This window comes from Stenella coeruleoalba (genome assembly GCF_951394435.1).
Source record: "Stenella coeruleoalba genome assembly, chromosome: 8".
In the NCBI taxonomy this organism is placed as follows: Eukaryota; Metazoa; Chordata; class Mammalia; order Artiodactyla; family Delphinidae; genus Stenella; species Stenella coeruleoalba.
The window spans coordinates 51852601-51874265 of record NC_137154.1 but is presented as its reverse complement, the minus strand read 5'-3'; the positions used below and the strand labels follow the sequence as shown (position 1 = coordinate 51874265).

General features: G+C 43.2%; 1 protein-coding gene across 2 annotated transcripts in view; it reads left to right on the top strand.

Moving 5' to 3' along the window:
* Positions 1 to 349: 349 nt before the first annotated feature.
* The window catches only part of P4HA3 (prolyl 4-hydroxylase subunit alpha 3), a gene marked incomplete at its 5' end in the record, with an annotated part of 38082 nt that continues 16766 nt past the window's right edge, over positions 350 to 21665 (top strand). Inside the window, 7 exons of one of the 2 annotated variants that reach the window (XM_079928276.1) lie at positions 350 to 549; positions 7174 to 7316; positions 8371 to 8594; positions 12856 to 13005; positions 17966 to 18017; positions 19906 to 20069; positions 20314 to 20490. In XM_079928276.1, coding sequence (XP_079784402.1) covers positions 350 to 549; positions 7174 to 7316; positions 8371 to 8594; positions 12856 to 13005; positions 17966 to 18017; positions 19906 to 20069; positions 20314 to 20490 — 1110 coding nt within the window. Of the gene's footprint in view, positions 550 to 7000; positions 7317 to 8370; positions 8595 to 12855; positions 13006 to 17965; positions 18018 to 19905; positions 20070 to 20313; positions 20491 to 21665 lie in introns of those variants that run through there. The other variant, XM_079928277.1, reaches the window with a different exon arrangement.

Here is a 21665-nt window from a genome sequence, read left to right as displayed (position 1 = left end):
TACTCTCCCGATTTCTCCATCAGAATCCGGTGATGTTTCTGCATTTCCACCCCTTGATCCAGAGGGGTGAATATTTTGGGATGGCGTTGTACAGCCATAGGCTGGTGAATTCATGCCTCACCACACCCGCTGCCTCAATTTCCCCAAGTGTGAAATAGACACAGTGGAAATGTTTCCCCAGGGCTGTGATTTAGTCCACATGCAGTCTAGGGAGCTAGGGGGCAAGAAGGTGGGAGGTGGAGAGCGAGGGGAGGGGTCAGAGCGAGGAGGAGCCGGGGGCGGGCCGGGGTGGAGCGTCGGGCGCAGGGCCGGGCTGAAAGGCCCGAGAGGACGCGCGCCAGCGCCGGCGATGGGCCCCGCTGCGCGGCTGGCAGCGCTGCTGGCGGTGCTGGCGCTCCAGGCAGGGGACCTGGCCGGGGTCGCGACGCGCGGGGACACGTTCTCGGCGCTGACCAGTGTGGCGCGCGCCCTGGCGCCCGAGCGCCGGCTGCTGGGACTGCTGCGGCGCTACCTGCGCGGGGAGGAGGCGCGGCTGCGGGATCTGACCAGGTGAGGGCACGAGGGTGGGGTCTGAGTAGGGGAGACCGAGTCAGAGGACGAGGCCAAGACACTGTGCCACGGCGGGGGGGTGGGGGGGGGAGGGGTAACTCTTAGGTTCATCGTCACCCTGCCGGGACCTCACACGCGGTGTCTCACCGTGAGACTGCGATACTATGGTGGCCCAGTGTGACTCCCCAGATACACCGTCATCCTGTGTGGGACCTCAAGACACTGTGTCACACTGTGTAGGACCTTTGACTCTGTCCCTCACACACACACAGTGGCACCCCAATCCAACATCACACCGCCAAGTTGATACACTGTGGAAAAGTGTGGAGCAGCGACTCCAAGGAGGAGTAGGGCCGCCCAAGGTGCTGGGGTTAAGCTGTGTGGGCCCCCAGGCTCTGTGTCACAGAGACACAACGACATTGCAAGAGTGAAATGGAGAGAAGAGTGACACTGTAGCCACACGTGTGTTGACCGTGTGACCCAGGGAACAGATGTTTAGTATGGGGTGACATTCTGTGACCATGTATGAGATTTACGTGTCACTGAAACTGGGTAGGCATGACACTATGGATATCATAGTCTGCATGTGAAGGATGTCGAGTAATTGTCCAGGTCACTGTATGAATAATGCTTTGTGTTCATCAGTTTATTCAAGACGTATGTTTGAGTGCTTACCATGAGCCAAGCACTGTTCCAGGCACTAGGAAGAGAATGGTGAACAAGACCAAACCCTGCTCTCTAGGAGCTCGGAGTCTGTAACATCATGATTGTTAATCTGAGACGTCCATCCTTCCCCTTGCTTTCTGCTCTCCCTTCTCTTTACACACATAACGGCTCTAAATACTATAACTGAGATGTTATATGAATATGAAAGTATTTGACACCAAGAAAACACTGGGCAAAACCATAGTTGATGCTAGGGGATGCTGAGTGTAGCACACACCGGCAGATGCTCAGCCAATGTTGTTTTGCTATACAGTCAACAAACTACTGTAAGACTTGGAACACTGAGGCACTGTCATCATGTATTGACTCTGCAGTGTCAAACGATGAAAGATGAATGATTGGATATGATACCATGTCTATGAATATGTGCTGTGCACCTTCTCCTGGGACACTGAGAAGCTCACAATATGAGAAGCAGAGGTGTAACCACATAGTTATCCGAATATATTGATACTGTATTTATGTCTTGTGACGCTGAGACCACAGAGGACTATCTCACAATGTGCCGCTGATAAAACTGTGAGTGAGTGTATGCGGTAGTAACACTGTTTCCAGGCCATATGGGAAGAAGGTGTGAGGGCCACTATGGCTGTGTGGGAGAACCCATGTAGAAGAGAATCAGTTTGTGCGAGGAAGTGTATGTGAGAGATCTCGTTTGTTACTTAATGGTGACTGAATGATGATGTAATTTGGTACGTGGTCTTAAGTATGCAGTTTGCTTATAAGTGGTTGTATGCATGTTTAAATTTACTGTTAGTTTGAAATAGCATGATGATACACACACGTGGAGTATACGTAAATGTGTATTAATTATAACAGTAAACGATGATAATTTCAATAATTCTTGTCACTTTTTGGAGTAGCATAGTTGCCTAGTGTTCTGTGGGCCCATGCTTACAGAGCAAAATGATGTAATTTTGTTCACTGGTGGAAGTAGAACAGACTCTTCTCTTTGATTCAAGATGCCATCCTGCTCCCTGCTACTCATGTGCTTGTTCTCATACCACTAATCTCTTTATTTGAGTGGCTTAGGTGGAGATGGGTGTCAGAATCCTGATGCCGGGCGTCTTGGGGAACAGGTTCAGAAGAGAGAGCTTGCAGTGTTGATCACTTCTTCTTTGAATTTCTAAATTTAGAAATTAAATATTTTTGGTGTTGAAACTACTACTCCCTACCCCAAGTTAATGAATAAAAATTATACTAGTTATATTGGGTTGGCCAAAACGTTCGTTCGGGTTTTTCTGTAACATCTTCCAAAAACTTGAACGAACTTTTTGGCCAGCCCAATAACATATACAGTTGTATACTAGTATAGTATTACGAATACTAGTTATATAATATTTAGCTAACCCGTACCTTTTTTTGTTGTTGCAGTTTAAAAAAACCACCAAGATTTAAAAAGTAGTATCAGCAGCAGTTATTTCTGTGCTAGGAATTAAGCATTCAGAATATCTCAGAAGAACCGAGACAAAGCCATTTCTGAATTCCAAAGGAGAAACATATTGAATTAAAATAGCCCACGTATTGTGGTTGGGTAACCTGTCCAGGCTATGTTTAATGCAGGGATTGGGTTGCAAATTTTATGTGCAGATTCTTGAAGGAAAGGATCTGATTTTCCATTCTCAGCATTTGTTAAAGCAAAATTCCGTTTAGGAAACCCTGAGGTTTGAATTCAGCATCCAGTAACTCGGTCTCTGAAAACCAGCTATTGGCTCAGAGGCTGAGCATAAGGCCAACGTTTAGATTCCAAACCAGCCTCAGATAGCAGTTGATAGGTCTTTTTTTCTTTGTGTGACAGAAAGATGACATACCTGAACACTGAATTGAATTATGTGCTGCAGTAGAGATCAAACCCCTGCCCTAAATAAATTGACACCATAATACAAAGTGGGATGTGAAGAGAACAAGGAGATGTTGCTTTTGATCTGATGGGTGGCTTGGAACAGATCTTCACCTCTCTGTCTTGCTTTCTCTTTGTGCCTCAGTTTCCTCTGATGCCTGTTATACATTAGTTCTCAAGCACCAGATGAGGAATCTTTATTCAGTTGTGGAAAAGGTGATGGAAAGAAATAATAGAATGGTTGTGCCGAAAGGATTCATAGAGTTATTCTAGACTAGACCAGTTCTGCCATTTTATAGAGGAGGAAACTGAGGGGTAGTTGGAGGCTGGGTCAGGATACCTCTCAGGTCTCCTTCCAGCTCCTCCTCATTCAACTGTCTTATAAAATCCCTGCCCACTCAGCCTCAGTTGTCCCTGGACACTTACCCTTCAGGCTGAACTCAAGCCCAAGTCTCTGCTTGTGAGTGTTTTTGTCTAGCAGTGGAATATCTTTCACTAAGTAGTTCCATATGGAGCTGAAGCAGGAAATAATGGGTAGTAAAAAAAAAAAATCCCACACCCTGGAGGCTGGTTTAGTTTCAAAACCCTAGAGTAGCTGCTCTCAGATACCCCTGTCTTGGGGATCAGAGACGTCCTGGGACTAGACAGTCTTCCTATTTCCTCCCTGGGGCACCCAGGTGCAGATCCTTTTTCCTTAGTTTATGCTTGAATTGAACGTTTGGCTCGCTAGAAGCACCTCTACCCGAAGCAAGTATTCTGTTTCAGGCTCTGTTTATAGTTGAGGCCCCCTTGAGAAATCCTTAGTTCTGACTGTTTCACGGGATTGAAATCCACCACCACCCTGCCACTCCCTCCATTCGTCACTTCCATCCCTTTCCACTCACTGAAGTCCTCCACTCTGGCCAAAGGACTCTTCTGTTCTCACGTGCTCTTGCATACATTCATATAAATCCATATCCTTTTCACTTTGTTCACACTTCCTTTTCTTAAAAATATTTATTTATTTTTGGCTGCGTTGGGTCTTCATTGCTGCGCGCGGGCTTTCTCTAGTTGCAGCCAGCGGGGGCTACTCTTTGTTGCAGTGCGTGGGCTTCTCATTGTGGTGGCTTCTCTTGTTGCGGAGCACGGGTTTTAGGCATGCGGGCTTCAGTAGTTGCTGCATGTGGGCTCAGTAGTTGTGGCTCGCGGGCTCTCGAGCACAGGCTCAGTAGTTGTAGTGCATGGGCTTAGTTGCTCCGTGGCATGTGGGATCTTCCCAGACCAGGGCTTGAATCCGTGTCACCTGCATTGGCAGGCGGATTCTTTTCTTTTCTTTTCTTTTATTTATTTATTTTTGGCTGCATTGGGTCTTCGTTGCTGCACGCGGGCTTTCTCTAGTTGTGGCGAGCAGGGGCTACTCTTCGTTGAGGTGCGTGGGCTTCTCATTGCGGTGGCTTCTCTTGTTGCGGAGCACAGGCTCTAGGCACGTGGGCTTCAGTAGTTGTGGCGCACGGGCTTCGTTGCTCCACGGCATGTGGGAACTTCCTGACCAGGGCTCGACCCGTGTCCCCTGCATTGGCAGGTGGATTCTTAACCACTGCACCACCAGGGAAGTCCCCACACTTTTTTCTTTTACTTCCATTGTTGTTATTGTATTGTTTTCAAAATTAATAATTTTAAAACAAAGGGAAAAAAGTCTTAGAGGGCAGGACTAGAACTCTTAAGTCTGCCTTACTATAACTAATAACTTTCAACAATATAAATCCTGTTAGAGGGTTAGCAATGGAATAACCATAGTATGCCAGGAAAGGAAACAGCATCTTTTGCTTGTATGAACACTCTTGTAGGACATCGAGGAGGAGAGAAATTAATGAGAAAGATGATCACTTCTGGCCCCAACATTTCTGGCCATTTTCTGCAAATGTTGGCAAACCAGAAAGGTTGGAAGCATGCTGGATAACCCACCTGTTCATTCCCCATTACAACCATCACCAGTTTCTGTATGATCTGCTTCCTAAATATCTCTCCTGAAACCATCCCATTCTCTGCTCCCACTGTCACTGTTTTGGCCTTTCTGCCTCTGGTCACTTCCACTTCTAACCCCTCCTCCCCACCCTCTCACAGATTTATATATGTAACGTATCATAGTGCGTTCCACTCTCACTTAAAACCTTTTGCTGCTCCTAATTGCACACAGGGTAAAAATCAAATTTCTCAGCAAGGTCTATGAGGCGCTCCTCACTTCTCCAGTCTAGTTTCCCCATTCTCCCAATATACCCCGTGTTCCAGCAGTACTAAACGGCTTGTAATTTCCCTGTTTCTCTCTGTACCTTTGCATATGTTGAACTGTCTCTGCCTGCCTTGGAAGGAGGCCTCCTTCTCCCTTCCTCATTATTTGCATTTACCCATCAAGCCAGTTTATTATCTCCTCTGTGAAACCTTCTCTCACCTGCTCTGGCCAAGTTAATCACCCCCACTGTGTACTCTCCACTAAGCCTTGTTCTTAAATCTGGTGTTGCACCTGTAATGTAATTATTTGTGATCTCAAAGGCTGCAAGTCTTTAAGATCAAGGTTATTGTCTTATTCAAAATTTTGTTCCTAGCTCCTAGAAGAATGTATTTCATTTATTCTTTCATAGAAATATATATTGAACTTAGGAAAAGAATGATGAGAAATCAGCTATTTTCTTGTCCATGAAACCCTTGATCGGACTTCCCTGGTAGCACAGTGGTTAAGAATCCGCCTGCCAGTGCAGGGGATACGGGTTCAATCCCTGGTCCAGGAAGATCCCACATGCTGTGGAGCAACTAAGCCCGTGTACCACAACTACTGAGCCTGCGCTCTAGAGCCCGTGCGCCACAACTACTGAGCCTGTGTGCCACAACTACTGAAGCCTGAGAGCCTAGAGCCGTGCTCTGCAACAAGAGAAGCCACTGCAATGAGAAGCCCGCGCACCACAATGAAGAGTAGCTCCCGATCGCCGCAACTAGAGAAAGCCTGCGCGCAGCAACGAAGACCAACACAGCCAAAAATAAATTAAAAAATAGTAATAATAGATAAATTCTCCTTCTCTTCTCCTTCTTCCTCTCCCTCACCCTTTCCCTCCTCTTCCCCTCCCCTTCCCTTTCACCATCCTTTCCCCCTCCTCCTTATTAAAAAAAAAAAAAAAATCCTTGATCATTGGACCCTGTCTTGCCTGTTTATCCTCAGCTTCCAGCCTGGAGACTGACATCTAGCAAATGACTTACTGAATGATCAAATATATGTCAAGCCTCTGTGCCTTTGGACACATTGGTCCCTGTTGGCTCAAAAAAACTACTCTCCTCCCTTCTTTGCTCTAGCTCCATGGGAAACAGTGTGGTAAAATCAGCCAAGAACCCCAGCTTCAGAGTCAGGCAGGCTTGGGTTCATTCCTGGCTTTGCTGTTTACCAACAGCGTAGCCTTGTTGCAGTCTCCCCTCCTGTAAAAAGTGCATGATAAAATCTATTCTAAGCATCGCTGCGGGGATTAAAATAGTAGCTATTGATATTTTAACTAATCCTTCGGAACACAGATCAGGTGCCATATCCTCTGGAAAGTCTTCCCTTACACCTTCTAACTCCCACCTGGGTTAGGCGCCCTACCTACAAATCGCCAGAGCATTTTACAGCATTATATGCTCTCTTCTCTCATAGCACATAGCACGGTTTTCATAATTAATTCAACAATGTGTTTGAGCTTCTACCAGACTCTAAGTTTTGATTATAGAGTGATAAGAGAAAAAAGGATTTTCTTATTTGTGACCTCCTTGAGAGCTCCACTGTCTCTTGCCTTTGGGTCTCGAGCATCTAGCATGACAGCTGACGTACAAAACTTGACGAGTGGAGACTGACTCGCTGAATGAACAAATGAATGGACCTACTTTTGTTGTGTTGGTAGTTTTCATATTCTTTGTGCTTATTGCTTAGAATATTACATGAGTCTCAAGGGGTTCAGCATTTCATTTTTAATGACTCTAAATGTGCATACACCATGCCAGCCTTCACTCGGTAGAGTGGTTGTATCAGTAGGTGAGATCATTCTACTCCTCTCTTTCAGATTCTATGACAAGGTGCTATCTTTGCATGAAGATTCAGCAACCCCTGTGTCTAACCCTCTGCTTGCATTTACTCTCATCAAACGCCTACAGTCCGACTGGAAGAATGTGGTACATAGTCTGGAGGCCAGTGAGAACATCCGAGGTAATGAGGAGGAGGGCTGGAGGGTGAGAGAAGATTCTATCTCCTGACTTAGTGGAAAGGAGAGAGGTTCTGAAGGGATGTGATGAAGGATAATGAAGTGGGTAGGTATTACTTGATCTCCTTAGCTGTAACTATTACAAAGAACTAGGTCCCTTTGTTAATATGTTTATATAATTATAATTAGAAAGCACTTTTTTCTTTTTTTTTTTCAGTAAGTTTTTAGTTTAGTTTTTTTTTTTTTTTTTTTTTTTGGCTGCACCACGCAGCATGAGGAACTTCCCTGACCAGAGATTGAACCTGCGCCCCCTGCAGTGGAAGCATGGGGTCTTAACCACTGGACCACCAGGGAAGTCCTAGAAAGCACTTTCATATCCATTATCTCATTTGATCTTCACTCCAATCCTGTGAGGAACTATAGGTTATATCATCCCATTTACATACATGTAAAAGTGATGTCTTTTTTTTTAGATTTTTTTTTGATGTTGACCATTTTTAAAGTCTTTATTGAATTTGTTACAATATTGCTTCCATTTTATGTTTTGGTTTTTTGGCTGCGAGGCATGTGGGATCTTAGCTCCCCGACCAGGGATCGAACCCACACCCCCTGCTTTGGAAGGCAAAGTCTTAACCACTGGACCGCCAAGGAAGTCCCTAAAAGTGATGTCTTCTAATAATTTCTATTTTATTAAGTTGCCACTACAGTGTGATCTGTAGTAAGATCACTTTCCTAATTTACTGTACTTTGTACTTGAAGAAGTTTGTTGACTTTGGGGAAGTTAAGAGGAAGAAGAGTTTGTCCCCCAAAAGGCAAGACTCCTGGAGACAGGTAGAATGGAACGACATGATAAAGGTGCTTAGTTTTTACTCTAGAGTGTCTGTTCCTCATTCAGAAGATTTTGTTACCCTGGGAACAGAAGCAGATAAAACATTATCTTTGCTCATGTAATATTATGAGCCTGATGATTATGGTGATTAAGGTGATGATGCCTTGCTGTATTAAATGCTCACCGCCTGTTTTTTGAGTGGTAGATTGATGCTTTCATGACCTTTACAGCTCTGAAGGATGGTTATGAGAAGGTGGAACAGGACCTGCCAGCCTTTGAGGACCTTGAGGGAGCAGCAAGGGCCCTGATGCGGCTGCAGGACGTGTACATGCTCAGTGTGAAGGGACTTGCCCGAGGCGTCTTCCAGAGAGTCACCGGCTGTGCTGTCACTGACCTGTACAGTCCCAGACGGCTTTTTTCCCTCACGGGGGATGACTGCTTCCAAGTTGGCAAGGTAATGATATTCAGAGAGAGGGCAAATTGCTCAGCTCTCTTTCTGGGGGATGAAATCACTATATCCCGATTCCTTTTACATATTTCTAATCCTGACAGCAAACTTGGAAATTTGGTATTATTCCCCATTTTCAGATGAAGAAACTGAGGTTCAGAGAGGGTAAATAACTTGCCTAAGGTTACACAGTTTTAAGTAGCAGAACTAAAATTTGAACCTGCATCTTTTAACTCTGAATCCCATGCTCTTTCCATGATAAGGAAATCACATACTTAGGACACTCTTGAGAGTGAAGGAGGTGTTATTAGCCAGGATGACAGACATAAAATGGGACTGTCCTGGGAAAAATGGCCCTATGGTCACCCTAAGTAGAGCACCCCGCCAGTAGATGAACAGCCAGGTGGAAAGGAGAAGCAGGGTCAAAGAGTGGGGGAGAGGAAAGGAAATGGTGATGTGAAGGTTGATCACGGAAACTCAGCCTCCTGAGACTTTGTGAAATCCCTTGCAACATTTCCTAGGCATTTATAAATACTAAATTAAAGTAGTGCCAAAACACAGGCCATTTGGGAATTCCCTGGTGGTCCAGTGGTTAGGACTCTGCACTTCCACTGCAGGGGTCACAGTTTCGATCCCTGGTCGGGGAACTAAGACCCTGCAAGCCGCGTGCTGCGGCCAAAGGAGAAAAACATCATCGTTTTAACATTGCTTGAGAAAACAGACTTCAAGAACTTTCCTTATGAGATATTTAACTGATCTTTGATCACAAGTTTTAAACACTCTTGAGGTTATTTTACAATATATTCTTTGTTAGCCTTTGCCCAAGAAGTAATGGAGTAAATCCTTTTTAATTTTAAAGATGCATATTGCAGGAAAGTGAATTTTTCCCAGCCCCTGCAGTATTCATTAGCCGATATAAGAGGGGGCCTCATGTGTCCTGAATCCAAGTTTTGAGAATCAGTCTTCCAAATTAATGTGGAGAGGGTTGCCCTAAGCCTCTCTGTATGCCATTTTTCCTTTTCTGAAATCCTGAATAGAATCAGAGCTGAATCATCCTGTTCATGGCTAATTTAAATTGAAGCCAGTTAAAACAGCTCCATGTATGGTACCAATATATGCTTCCTTAGTGAGGTTTTTCTGAGACTAAAACCATATGTTGAAAATTCAGTAAGTCGCTTCCTAAAAGTCTCACTGGCAATCCTTATTTCTGTATTTATTTACTTATTTTGAAAGATAAAACATTTCAAATATAAGAAAAGTACACATAAAATAAGAAGCAATTATATCTATAATTGAGATGAAATATATGTTCAAATTTTGCTATATTTGTTTCAGATTTTTTTTTCAGATTTTCTAAAAAGAATTTACAGATAGCTAAATACAGCCCTACTTCCTTTTCCTTCTCACCACTCCCACCCTTTCTACTCCAACCTTGCCCAGGTACCAGGTGACCACTGTCCTAAACCATACAGTAAGTGCTCTTGAGTCACTCAGCATGTTGTATCTGTGAAATTCATACATGTTGTGGCATTTATCAGTAGTTCATTCCTTTCTATTGCTGACTAGTATTCCATTGTTTGAATATACCACAAACTGTTTATCCAATCTCATGTTGATGGATACTTGATTTGTTTCCAGCATCAGCTAGAATAGAGCTGCTATTAACATTCTTATGTACGTGTTTCTGTGGACATTTGTTTTCATTTCTCTTGGTTAAATACTTGGGAGTGGTATTGCTGGGTCGAAGAATAAACTTTGATAATTACTAACATGTAGACAAATCTGTTTCATCTGTACCCTCCTCCATGGATTATTTTAAAGCAGATCAATCTTTCTATTTTCTGAAATTCTTAATTGTCTAGTTTTACTACCCTCCTGTTGTGTTGTTGACTCTTGTTCATTGTCAGTTGTTTCCTGATATAGTTTATCATTTTTGATTGTGAGCTTATTTTTAGCAGGACTTTTTCCCCCCTAAGAGCCTTTTTCTGCCCAGAGTTGTAGGAATATCCCTTCATAGTGTTTTGCGTTTTCTTCTTCCAGGTACTCTGGTGGTATCACTAGCTTTAGATACTTATTTTTTTTCCCCTTTACATTACATCCCCATGACTTATTTATTTTATAACTGGAAGTTTATAACTTTTGACCCCTTTCACCCACTTCGCCTCCCCCCTACCCCTGGCCTCTGGCAACCAATCTGCTCCCTCTATTTATGGGATTGGGGTTTTTATTTTTTTTTTGGTTTTGTTTCTGTTTTTGTTTCCACATGTAAGTGAGAGCATATGGTATTTGTCTTTCTCTGTCGGACTTATTTCACTTAGCATAATGCCCTCGAGGTCCATCCACGTTGTCACAAATGGCAAGATTTCATTCTTTTTAATGGCTGAATTATATAGATCACATTTTCTTTATTCATTCATCCATTGATGGACACTTAGGTTGTTTCCATATCTATTTCTCTGAATAGAGGCCAGACAGAAACAAACCTACTTTCTTGTCTCCTTATGACAGTGGGTAGATTTTTTTCTGGTCTACTCTTTCCCTTATAGTGTAGTTTTTCATGGGTTTCAGTTTTATGAGTGTGTCTTAATTCCAATTCCTAGGTTTGGGAGGTCTACAGAAGGCTCACATACTGTCCTCATGCGGGTATTATAACCTAAGGTTACTAAGTACCAAGGTTACTAGAACCAACCCCCACCCCATCCTAGGCAGCTTCAGCATCTGCTCATAAGCTTATTACTTGGATTTTCAACTCCTTTTTTACTTCTGGTACTTGGGTATTCTCCAGTCTTTCTTGAAAATATATAATTAAATGCTTTTTATATTTTATTCAAAATTTCTAAGTCTTTGTGGTTGGAAGGATTCCAGTTATCTCAATCTGCTGTATTGCTGAGACTTAAAGTTCCTCATGGAAATCTTAATTAAATAAATTGTTAACAGGAAAAGTTCAGTCATTTTTTATTGTTATTCTTCAACTCAACGTTTTTACAAATAGAAAACTTAAGGACCAGACAGATAACACAGCAGGCTAATGGCAGATGGGGGATAGGAATGGACTTAACTGTTTAGGCGGCAGAGTTGCAGTATCTCTAGGTTCTGCCCTATTTTTCTGCCTGCTGGAAATTATACCTGAATTAGAAAGAGGCCTTCCAAATCTGTGACTTTATAATTCCCTGCTGTCTCCAGCATCAACTTGCAGGAAATTCCGCCTGCAGTTCTGGTATTCTAGTTAACTGTAAGCTATTAGGAGACGGGAGCTATGTCTAGTGCGTGTTGCCGTATTCCCCACATTCAGACATTTAATATAGGACAGATCCACTGAGCTCTCATAACGTCCCAATGTCTACCTTCATTAAGATGTCTAATGCATTATGTCACAATTATTGGTTTACTTATGTGCCCCTTGATTGATTGTAAGCTCTTTAAAGGCAGGGACCACCAGGTACATTGTAAATACTCAGTAAATATTGAATAAATAAATGAATGCTTTTAATCCATTCCTCACATTGCTACCAACAGCATCTTCCTGAAAACATGACAGTCACACTCTAATTAGCTTAGCCCCTATTGCCTTTTTTTTTTTTTTGCGGTACGCGGGCCTCTCACTGTTGTGGCCTCTCCCATTGCGGAGCACAGGCTCCGGATGCGCAGGCTCAGCGGCCATGGCTCACGGGCCCAGCTGCTCCGCAGCATGTGGGATCTTCCCAGACCGGGGCACGAACCCGTGTCCCCTGCATCGGCAGGCGGACTCTCAACCACTGCGCCACCAGGGAAGCCCCCCTATTGCCTTTTTATGTTTATTTCCTGCTTCTCTTCGCCTTAGACTATAGCCACGATATACTGCTTGAACACATTCTTGCTTTTGGTTTCTGTTTCTACCATTCCCTCACCATAAAATGACCTTCATTCCAATCTCTGCTCATGGAAATTCTTTTCCTTCTTCAACGAAGGCTCATCTCAGATGGCACTTCTTCCGTGAAGCTTTCTGAGATTCTCAAGCATTCATGCCATTCTGCCCAGTGTTATAATTACTTGAGTTCATATCTCACATCTCCCCAGATTATAAATTCTTTAAATGCAAGAATGCTTTATATTCTCCATGCCTAGTACATTGTCTTGTATATAATAGATGCTTAGTCTATTTAATTTAAATGAATTAAAGAGAAAACTTGCCTTCTTGGGTTCCAAAGGCCCTCCACTCTTTGCAGTATCATTTCCTTTCTCTACCCATGGACTAAGGCTTTAGTGACGGTACTTATGCTCCCTGCAGGTGGCCTATGACATGGGAGATTACTACCATGCCATTCCATGGCTGGAGGAGGCTGTCAGTCTCTTCCGAGGCTCTTATGGAGAATGGAAGACAGAGGATGAGGCAAGTCTAGAGGATGCCTTGGATCACTTGGCCTTCGCCTATTTCCAGGTAGGGGAGTTAGCAGGGGGCTCACTGCTTTCATCACAGTAAGCGTAATGCTTTACATCTGCTTTACAATTTTCTAAGCACTTTCATGTCTCTTAATTTATTTCGTCTTCCCAACAGGACCAAATGTGAGTCAAGCAGGGCAGTTGTTTTGTTATTTCCCTATTTCTCATGTGAGTAAACTGAATCTCCAAAGAATTCCTAGCTTGTCACAGAGTTCACAGAGCTGGGATTAGAGCCCGAGTCTGTCTGATTCTTCGTTAGTATTCTTTCCAATGTACTGACTACTTTAAAGTCATCGTCTCCCATGTAGGAGGCGGTCTCTTACCTGTAGCAGCAGCAGCTGCATCCACAAATGTTTAATAGCTTCATAGTCAATGCAGATCGCTCTTTTGCCCTCTCAACATTTCATAACTCATCCCAGATATTATGCCATGATACTGCCAATGTCAAGGAAGAAGTTTGATTGTTAGCCTCCCCGGCTGCAGTCAAGTCCAGCTGTGACATGAATAGTGTCTGGATACACGGCTGGTGCCATTGGTCCAGAGCATCAGCTCAGTACCTCCTCCAGCTGTTGTTTTTCTTTGGCACTGTTGATCTATAACCTGTTGTGCCCCTCGTGAAAGCTCGTTTCCCTACATGTGGGAGCTGCCATCCTTTGTGTAGCTAATCCCATTTCCCACCAGAGTTGTACAGTCTTCAAGAATAGGCTGGAAAAATCACTACAGAGCCAATTCCCTAGAGTTTCCAAAACTAATAAACCATTTCTGCTCCATACATTCCTTTTCCTTTATCCCTTTTCCTGAGAAAAGGGAGGAGGATGTGCGTGGTCCAAACCCATGTGTTGCTGCCAAAACAGCAGTGCAGCAAATAGACCTGTTCCTCTCATGCAAATTCCTAGTAAGTGGCTCTTTGTTGTAAAACTTTCCAAGGTGCTCTTCCTAACTCTGCTGCTTAATTGCTACATACTAAAGCTGAAACAGAATCCCTGCGATGCAACAAATGGTGAGAAGTTATTGAATTTTAATAGAAGAAGAAAATGGAGAATTGATGTGGAGACTCAGAGAAGATAAACTAAAGCAGCTCACCCTGAAAGACAGAGTTTCAAATACAGTGTCTGACTAATTGTTTTGGTTTTTTTCCCCCGATGACGACTTAGATTTCTCCTCTTCTCACTTGCAGACTCTCCCTTTCCACAATCGTGCTTTGGTACATGTTATTCATCTTACTAGGCGTAGCTCAAATGTCATCTATTTTGTGAAGTCTTCCTTAATTCTCCTCAGACTCTCCTTCTTTGTGCTCTCATGGTACATTTTTTTTTTTAATCCCACAGTAATAGAACACATTGGCATCGTCTTATGGACAATTTCTGGTCCCCTTTTTACCCTTAGTAAATTAGGGGTAAATGTCCCTCCATGGACCTTACATTATCATATAAAATTATATATCTATATATACAATGAAAAGTATAATATATATAATATTATATATAGTACTATTATTATTTCTTTTTCATGATAAATTTTAGTGAAAAATCATTTCAGTAACTACTAATAATGAGAGACAGTAGAGTATAGTAATTAAACATAGGCTCTGAAGTCAGGCAGACCTATGTTCAAATTCTGTGAAAACTTGGGCAACGCACTTAACCTCCCTGGACCTTAATTTTCTTATCTTTAAAGGGAGATAATGATGATGCTGTAAGAGTGTGGAAATAATTTTCCGAATAACCTTCTGAGTTTTTGTCTGAGACCTCCCTGTAATGTAAGACAGATTAACAAAAGGAACAATAAACATAAGTTAACTAACATGTATACCTCCTGTAGACATGGGAGCTATTGGGGCTGGGAGGGAGGTTGAGTAACTCTCTGAGGGGATCTAAACCTCCATCTTAAATACAGTATCCAGCTAAAGACAAAAGAAAGAAGGTGTGGGGAGAGCCAGTTCTGGGAGGTGACCAGGCATAGCAAGCAAGGGTAAGATTGTTATGTAGATTTAAGTGGGTGCCTTCTCCATTGATGAGATTCTCCTCTGATGTAGAGTCATCCTTTTCTTCCAGGTACACAGGGGGAGACACCCTCACAAATGGAGATTTCCTTTATAAATGTAAATATGCCTTACAAAAGGGCAACTTCTACTCTGGTTTGAAAAACTTCTCCTGTATCTGTTGTTTCTCAAAATAATTAGCTCAAAATAATCTTTATGCCAAAGAGGTATATTTTAGGGTGGCATATTCTGCTACCCTTCAATGCTTACCTCAAAGGGTTGTCATGAGGATTAAATGAGCTAATACATGTAAAGCCCTTAACACAATTTATGACACATATGCACTCAATAAACGTAATCTATTTTTATATTATACACAGTATATATTCTCTTTTTTCATTTAACATTATTTAGTGTACACATTTCCAAAGGAATTTAACTGGGACATCAAAAGTAACTCTAACTTTGTTCTTGATAAAATATTTTACCTTGTGATAAAGCCCTTGAGTTTCAAAACTATGTAAAATTGTGTTTTAGTTCTCTTCATCTCAAAAGGGTTTGAAAATCTATAACCCTGAGTTAATATCTGACATTATAAGATATTAGTAGATTACTTAACTATCCCTGTGTTAAGTACAGAACAGAATAATTCATGATATTAAATAATTAGAAACAATCTATATGCCCAAACAATAGCAGATGGTTAGATTGTCTGTGATGGAGCTTCTAAATGGAATAAAATGCAGCCATTAAAAATGCTGTCTTGGGGCTTCCCTGGTGGCGCAGTGGTTGGGACTTGAGCTCCCAATGCGGGGGGCCTGGGCTCGATCCCTGGTCAGGGAACTGGATCCCACATGCATGCTGCAACTGAGAGATCGCATACCGCAACTAAGGAGCCTGCATGCTGCAACTAAGGAGCCCACCTGCCGAGGCTAAGACCCGGTGCAACCAAATAAAAAAATGGGGCTTCCCTGGTGGCGCACTGGTTGAGAGTCTGCCTGCCGATGCAGGGGACACGGGTTCGTGCCCCGGTCCGGGAAGATCCCACATGCCGCGAAGCGGCTGGGCCTGTGAGCCATGGCCGGCCGCTGAGCCTGCGCGTCCGGAGCCTGTGCTCCGCGACGGGAGAGGCCACAACAGTGAGAGGCCCGCGTACCGCAAAAAAAAAAAAAAATGGTTAGGATGGTAAATTAAAAAAAAAAAAGTGTCTTTCTTGTACACCCATGTTCATAGCAGCACTGTTCACAACAGCCAATAGGTGGGAAGCTATCCAAGTATCCATCAACGGATGAACGGATAAGCAAAATGTAGTGTATACATACAATGGAATAATACTGAGTCTTTAAAAAGAAGGAAATTCTAACACATGCTACAACATAGATGAACCTTGAGGACATTATGCTAAGTGAAATAAGCCAGTCACAAAAAGACAAATACTGTTTGATTCCATTTACATGAGGTATCTAGAATAGTCAAATTTACAGAGACAGAAAGTAGAATGATGGTTACCAGGGGCTGAGGGGAGGGGAGAATTGGCAGTTGTTTTTTAATGATTAGAGTTTCAATTTTGCAAGATGAAAAAACTCTGGAGATTGGTTGCACAACAATGTGAATTTATTTATTTATTTATTTACTTAATATTTATTTATTTATGGCTGCATTGAGTCCTTGTGCTGTGCAGGCTTTATTTAGTTGTGGCGAGTGGGGGCCACTCATTGTGGTGCTCGGGCTTCTCACTGCGATGGCCTCTCCCGCTGCGGAACACGGGCCCTAGAGTGCGCAGGCTTCAGTAGTTGCGGCACGCGGACTCAGCAGTTGTGGCTCGCAGGGTCCAGAGCACAGGCTCAGTAGTTGTGGCTCACGGGCTTAGCTGCTCCGTGGCATGCGGGATCCTCCCGGACCGGGGCTCGAACCCATGTCCCCTGCATTGGCAGGTGGACTCCCAACCACTGCACCACCAGGGAAGTCCCATGAATATATTTAATATTGATACTACTGAAACTATACACTTAGAAATGGTTAAGATGGTAAATTTATGTTTGTGTTTTTTACCACAATGAAAAATAATAATTAAAAAATGCTGTCTGTGAAGACTATGTAAAGATATAAAAAGTACTCCTGATTACACTGTAGAGGGAAACAATCAGGATATGAAAATGTATAAGAAATATGATTGTATGTAAACACTATATATTATCCAAAGTGCTTGAAATGCCTGGGTTTCAGTGTAACATTTTCCCCCTATTTCTCATGTTTTATAATGTTCTTATTGTTAGTTTTATCATTAAAAATGAATTTTTTCACATGCAAAAATAAAATGATCAGAGGGAAATACAGTTCTAGCAGCTCATCATCATTCCATGGCACTCAGAGCAGGATCACAGCCCACCCTGCCTGGGTTCTGTTCCCCAGGTTTGTCTGGAAATCCCCTGTTTACTTTTGACCACATGCAGCCCAAGGTTGAATGGCTGCAGGGAGAGTCATTACTATGCAGTGGGAACGGTTCAGGTTTAGGTCTTCCTTTGCCTTCCTCTAACTTTGTGGACTCTCAGAAGTACTGAGCCTGGAGAGCAAATTACATTTTTAGTAGGGTTTTTATAGTTCCATATTAATTTTAATAATAAAACATACCAAAATAACAACACCCTACAATTACATGGTTTTGCATGCTTTGAAAGACTTGAGGGCATTTTAAGACAGTTTATTTTCATTTATTTTTCTCCATTCCCTGGTAAGGGTGTTAATAAGTCATTTGTAAATGAGGAAACTGAGGAGACCTGATTTGGATCAGGGCTCAAATCCTGAATTAGAACAGAGAACCTCTACATTTTAGTGGGCAGCTCATTTCAATGAGTCTTACTAGCTACTCTTGGTAAGAATATTTTATAGTTTTCTTAAAAATCCATGTAATGGTTCATCAGAGGAGATATCCTTAGTGCAGTTAACTCTTCCTTTTCCTTTTCTTTCTTTTTTATAGGTGGGAAATATTTCCTGTGCCCTCAGCCTCTCCCGAGAGTTTCTTCTGTACAGTACGTAACGATAAAAGATAACTACAGGTCTGACTTACTGGGAACTCCCTCCTGCTCTTGGCCTTTAGTCCTTGCAAATGAGACACAGCTGTCTATTTTTATTTTTCTAATTTCATAATCCAAGGCACATTTCTAATTTTTGATTAAATCTTACATATTGATCAAGAGTTTTTAAGTTAGTTAGAAAGCTAAGAAAAAGATATCAACCTGTCCCCTTCCTCCTCCACCCCCATCCAGTCATATATATTAGTGTTGCTTCAGTGGAGAACAAGTCCGAGATTGGGAGCCAGTTTCTTTAGGGACATTTGAAGATCCAGGTGTCGGGAGCAGACCTGGGAACGAGTGCAATCAATGAGAGCTGTGTGTGCAAGAAGGAGAGTGACTCAGCAGGGATGTTCACTTTGGCTGCTCATAGAAAGATAGCAATTCTTCTCTTTAAACCAGAGCTCACTTTGCTATGCAAGCATCCTGCCCAGTTGGCCACAGAGTTCAGCTTCAACCCTCTTCAGGCAGCGCCTCACCAGAGTAAAACTGGGAGGGAGATTTACTAGCTTAGCTCTACTTGAATATTTTTGCTTAAAATGTTGGTGGTAGATGGCTTCCCAGGTTTTCTTTTAATAAGATAGTTAGATACTAAAGTAAGATACATAATCACTATTATGTTTTAATATTTATGAAGTATTTCATGTAGGATTTCACTGTCACTTTCTAATGAATCCATTTAGTAATGTTATTCCTTTCTGATAATTTGGCAAACAGTAGGATAAGGAAGTAGCTGTATGGTCTGGAAACACGCAGACAGTTAGTGGTACAAATTGATGACCCAACCCCTCTTTATTTCTTTGTGCTTTATCTATTAAAATCTCTGCCTCTCCCAGAGAACCCAAATTGTGCACTATTATAGGTGGATAAGTAGGACACAGCAAATTGAGATTCCTGGTTCCATAAATGGTTTTGCAATATTTTTGTTGGTATTTTGGGCTCATCATTTCCATTCCCCCAAACTTCATTTATTCTCTGGTTAAAAAAGGATGGTAATTTCTGTCCCCTCCTTTGCCAGAATAATGGTGGTGGTGGCAGTGGTGGTTAGAAGGACATTGAGCTCCTCAGAGAAAGCTGCTTTGTGAGCCTTACAACAAGTCAGCACCTCCTTCTGACATGCACTGAGAATCACACACAGAGGCTAGCAGGCCGTGGGTAGCTCCAATCCATGGGGGATCTGCAGCCAAAGCGGGCACAAACAAGACACAAGACCCTTGTAGGAACCTAGGCTAGAACCAACGTCTAGAACCCCTTTGTCCCATACTGCTCTGCTATGTCTAGGCCAGTTAGGGATTTTTTGAAGGATCTGGTAGAGCTGGGAATAAATTAGCTGCCAGTTCTCTAGGGAAGAATAGATCGGGTCTCTCTGCTATAGGCTTTGGCTCTTTGAACTTCTGTTTCATAGCACTTCCTTGTTGTGTGGTGTTGTAAGTAGTTAATGTGTCTTTTCTCTATTAGACTCTCAACTCTGGGAGGTTAGCCTCTAGCACAGTGTCTGGTACATAGTAGATGTTCACTGGAGAGTTGGTGAATGAATGAATAAAATATTGAAGCTTCTTCCCTCTACATAAAACTGACCATCACACCATCCTACAGCCACATCCTCATGATTCCTTGGTCTAAGAGTGTTCCTTCAGATCTACCAGGCCCTACTCAGTCTTTTTTTTACTGCCACGTACTCTCCTGGGAGTGAGGGCCTTACATCCTCCTGTGCATGGACACAGAGAGTTATTTAGGTGGCCAGTTGCTGGTCACGTGTGACAGTGAAGCTATAGGAAACCTTGGCGGCACTCTCTGGGACCACCGTTTGTTAACCTGTGTTATACCCTGATCCGATTTCTTCCAGGCCCAGATAATAAGAGGATGGCCAGGAATGTCTTGAAATACGAAAAGCTCTTGGCAGAAAGCCCTAACCAGGCCGTAGCTGAGGCTGTCATCCAGAGGCCCAACGTACCCCACCTGCAGACCAGGGACACCTATGAGGAGTTATGTCAGACCCTGGGTTCCCAGGTAGGATTTCTCAGGGAATGAAAAACGGAACAGGCTCGGATAGAGGGAGAAAAGGTAGAATTGGGACGATGTGAGGGGAAAGGCTGATGCACTAAAAAATAAATAAATAAAGCTCACTTGGACAGCATCAGTGACCGAATTCTGAATCTCCTGCATTCCAGGTTTTTCATGCTGTAGTTCCCCTAAATCGGTTTCCGCTCCTAGACCCTTCTTCTCTTAAGCTGATTCTAGTCTTTCCTTTCAGCCTACTCACTACCAGATCCCCAGTCTCTACTGCTCCTATGAGACCAGTTCCAGTCCCTACCTGCTGCTCCAGCCTGTCCGGAAAGAGGTCATCCACCTGGAACCCTATGTTGTTCTCTACCATGACTTTGTCAGTGACACTGAGGCTCAGAAAATTAGAGGCCTTGCAGAACCGTGGGTGAGTGTCCCCAAGGCCTGCCAAGAACTTCCCTTTGTTTCTTTATATGACTGGTGTTCAGAAGTGTGAGAATAGGCAGCCTGAACAACTAGATACTTCATCTGTTCAGGAGTTCAAAATACCAGCCATTCCATAAAACTAATCAATGGTGAAAAAAATCACAGTAGTGGCTGCCTCTGGAGGGAGAGGACTGGCTGAGAAAGGATACAAGGGGATTTTCTGGGGTATTGGAAATGTGCTGTCAATGTCTCGTTAGGGATGTGGAGTGCATGGCTGGATGCCTTTGTCAAAACTCAGCAAATGGTACTCCTGAGATCTGTGCACATCATCGTATATAAATTTAACCTAAAAAAATTAAAGGAACCCTCCTCCCCCAGTATCAGTCATTCCATATACATGGAAGAGGTCTACAACAGCAGTAGAGATCGGCTTCATCCTCCCATTGCCTGTCTGTCTTGGGCTGGCTGCAGCTCCACCCCGTGCTGTCTTCCTCCGGGACCCAGCCCAACAGAGCAGCCTCTTTTTGGAACACTGCCGTCTCACGCGAGAGGAAAAAGGCAGAGATGGCAAACTACTAGCTGGTTCTTAAAGCTTCTGCTTGGAAGCACCAGGCATTTCTTCCATCCACGTTTCCTTGGCTAAGGCACAGCGTACAGCTAACACTGCAGTCAGCAGGGAGAGTATATCTTAGTCTCCCATGGAGAAGGCTCTGCACCAAGCTTGATGTTGATGCGGAGGGGAGTTTAGTCCGTCAGGAAGTGTGGCAAATATTTAGAAAAATCATGCAGTCGACCTCACCACTGTAAGCATGTTGCCTCTTTACAAACGGTACATTAAGATGGTCTCAGAACTACTGTGTCAAAGCAGACATTGTGGCCTTCACGGTGTGCTATTCACCCCGGCAGCCAGGCCGTCACTTACCTGCTGTGTGCCAGACGCTGTACCGGGTGCTTGGGCTGTTACGAGGAGGTTAAGTATTGCTCGCTCCCATTTAGGAGCTTCCTGCAGAACGGGGAAAACATATTTACAATGCACTGTGATACGTGCTGTAATAGAGGTGTGTGAGGGAGTTGTGCTACGGCAGCCTAAAAAGGCGAACCTTCCTCCGAGGGAAAGGCAGGGAAAGGCAGTCAGGTGAAGAGCAAATGGGGGAAGGGGGAGAGTTAGAAACAGAG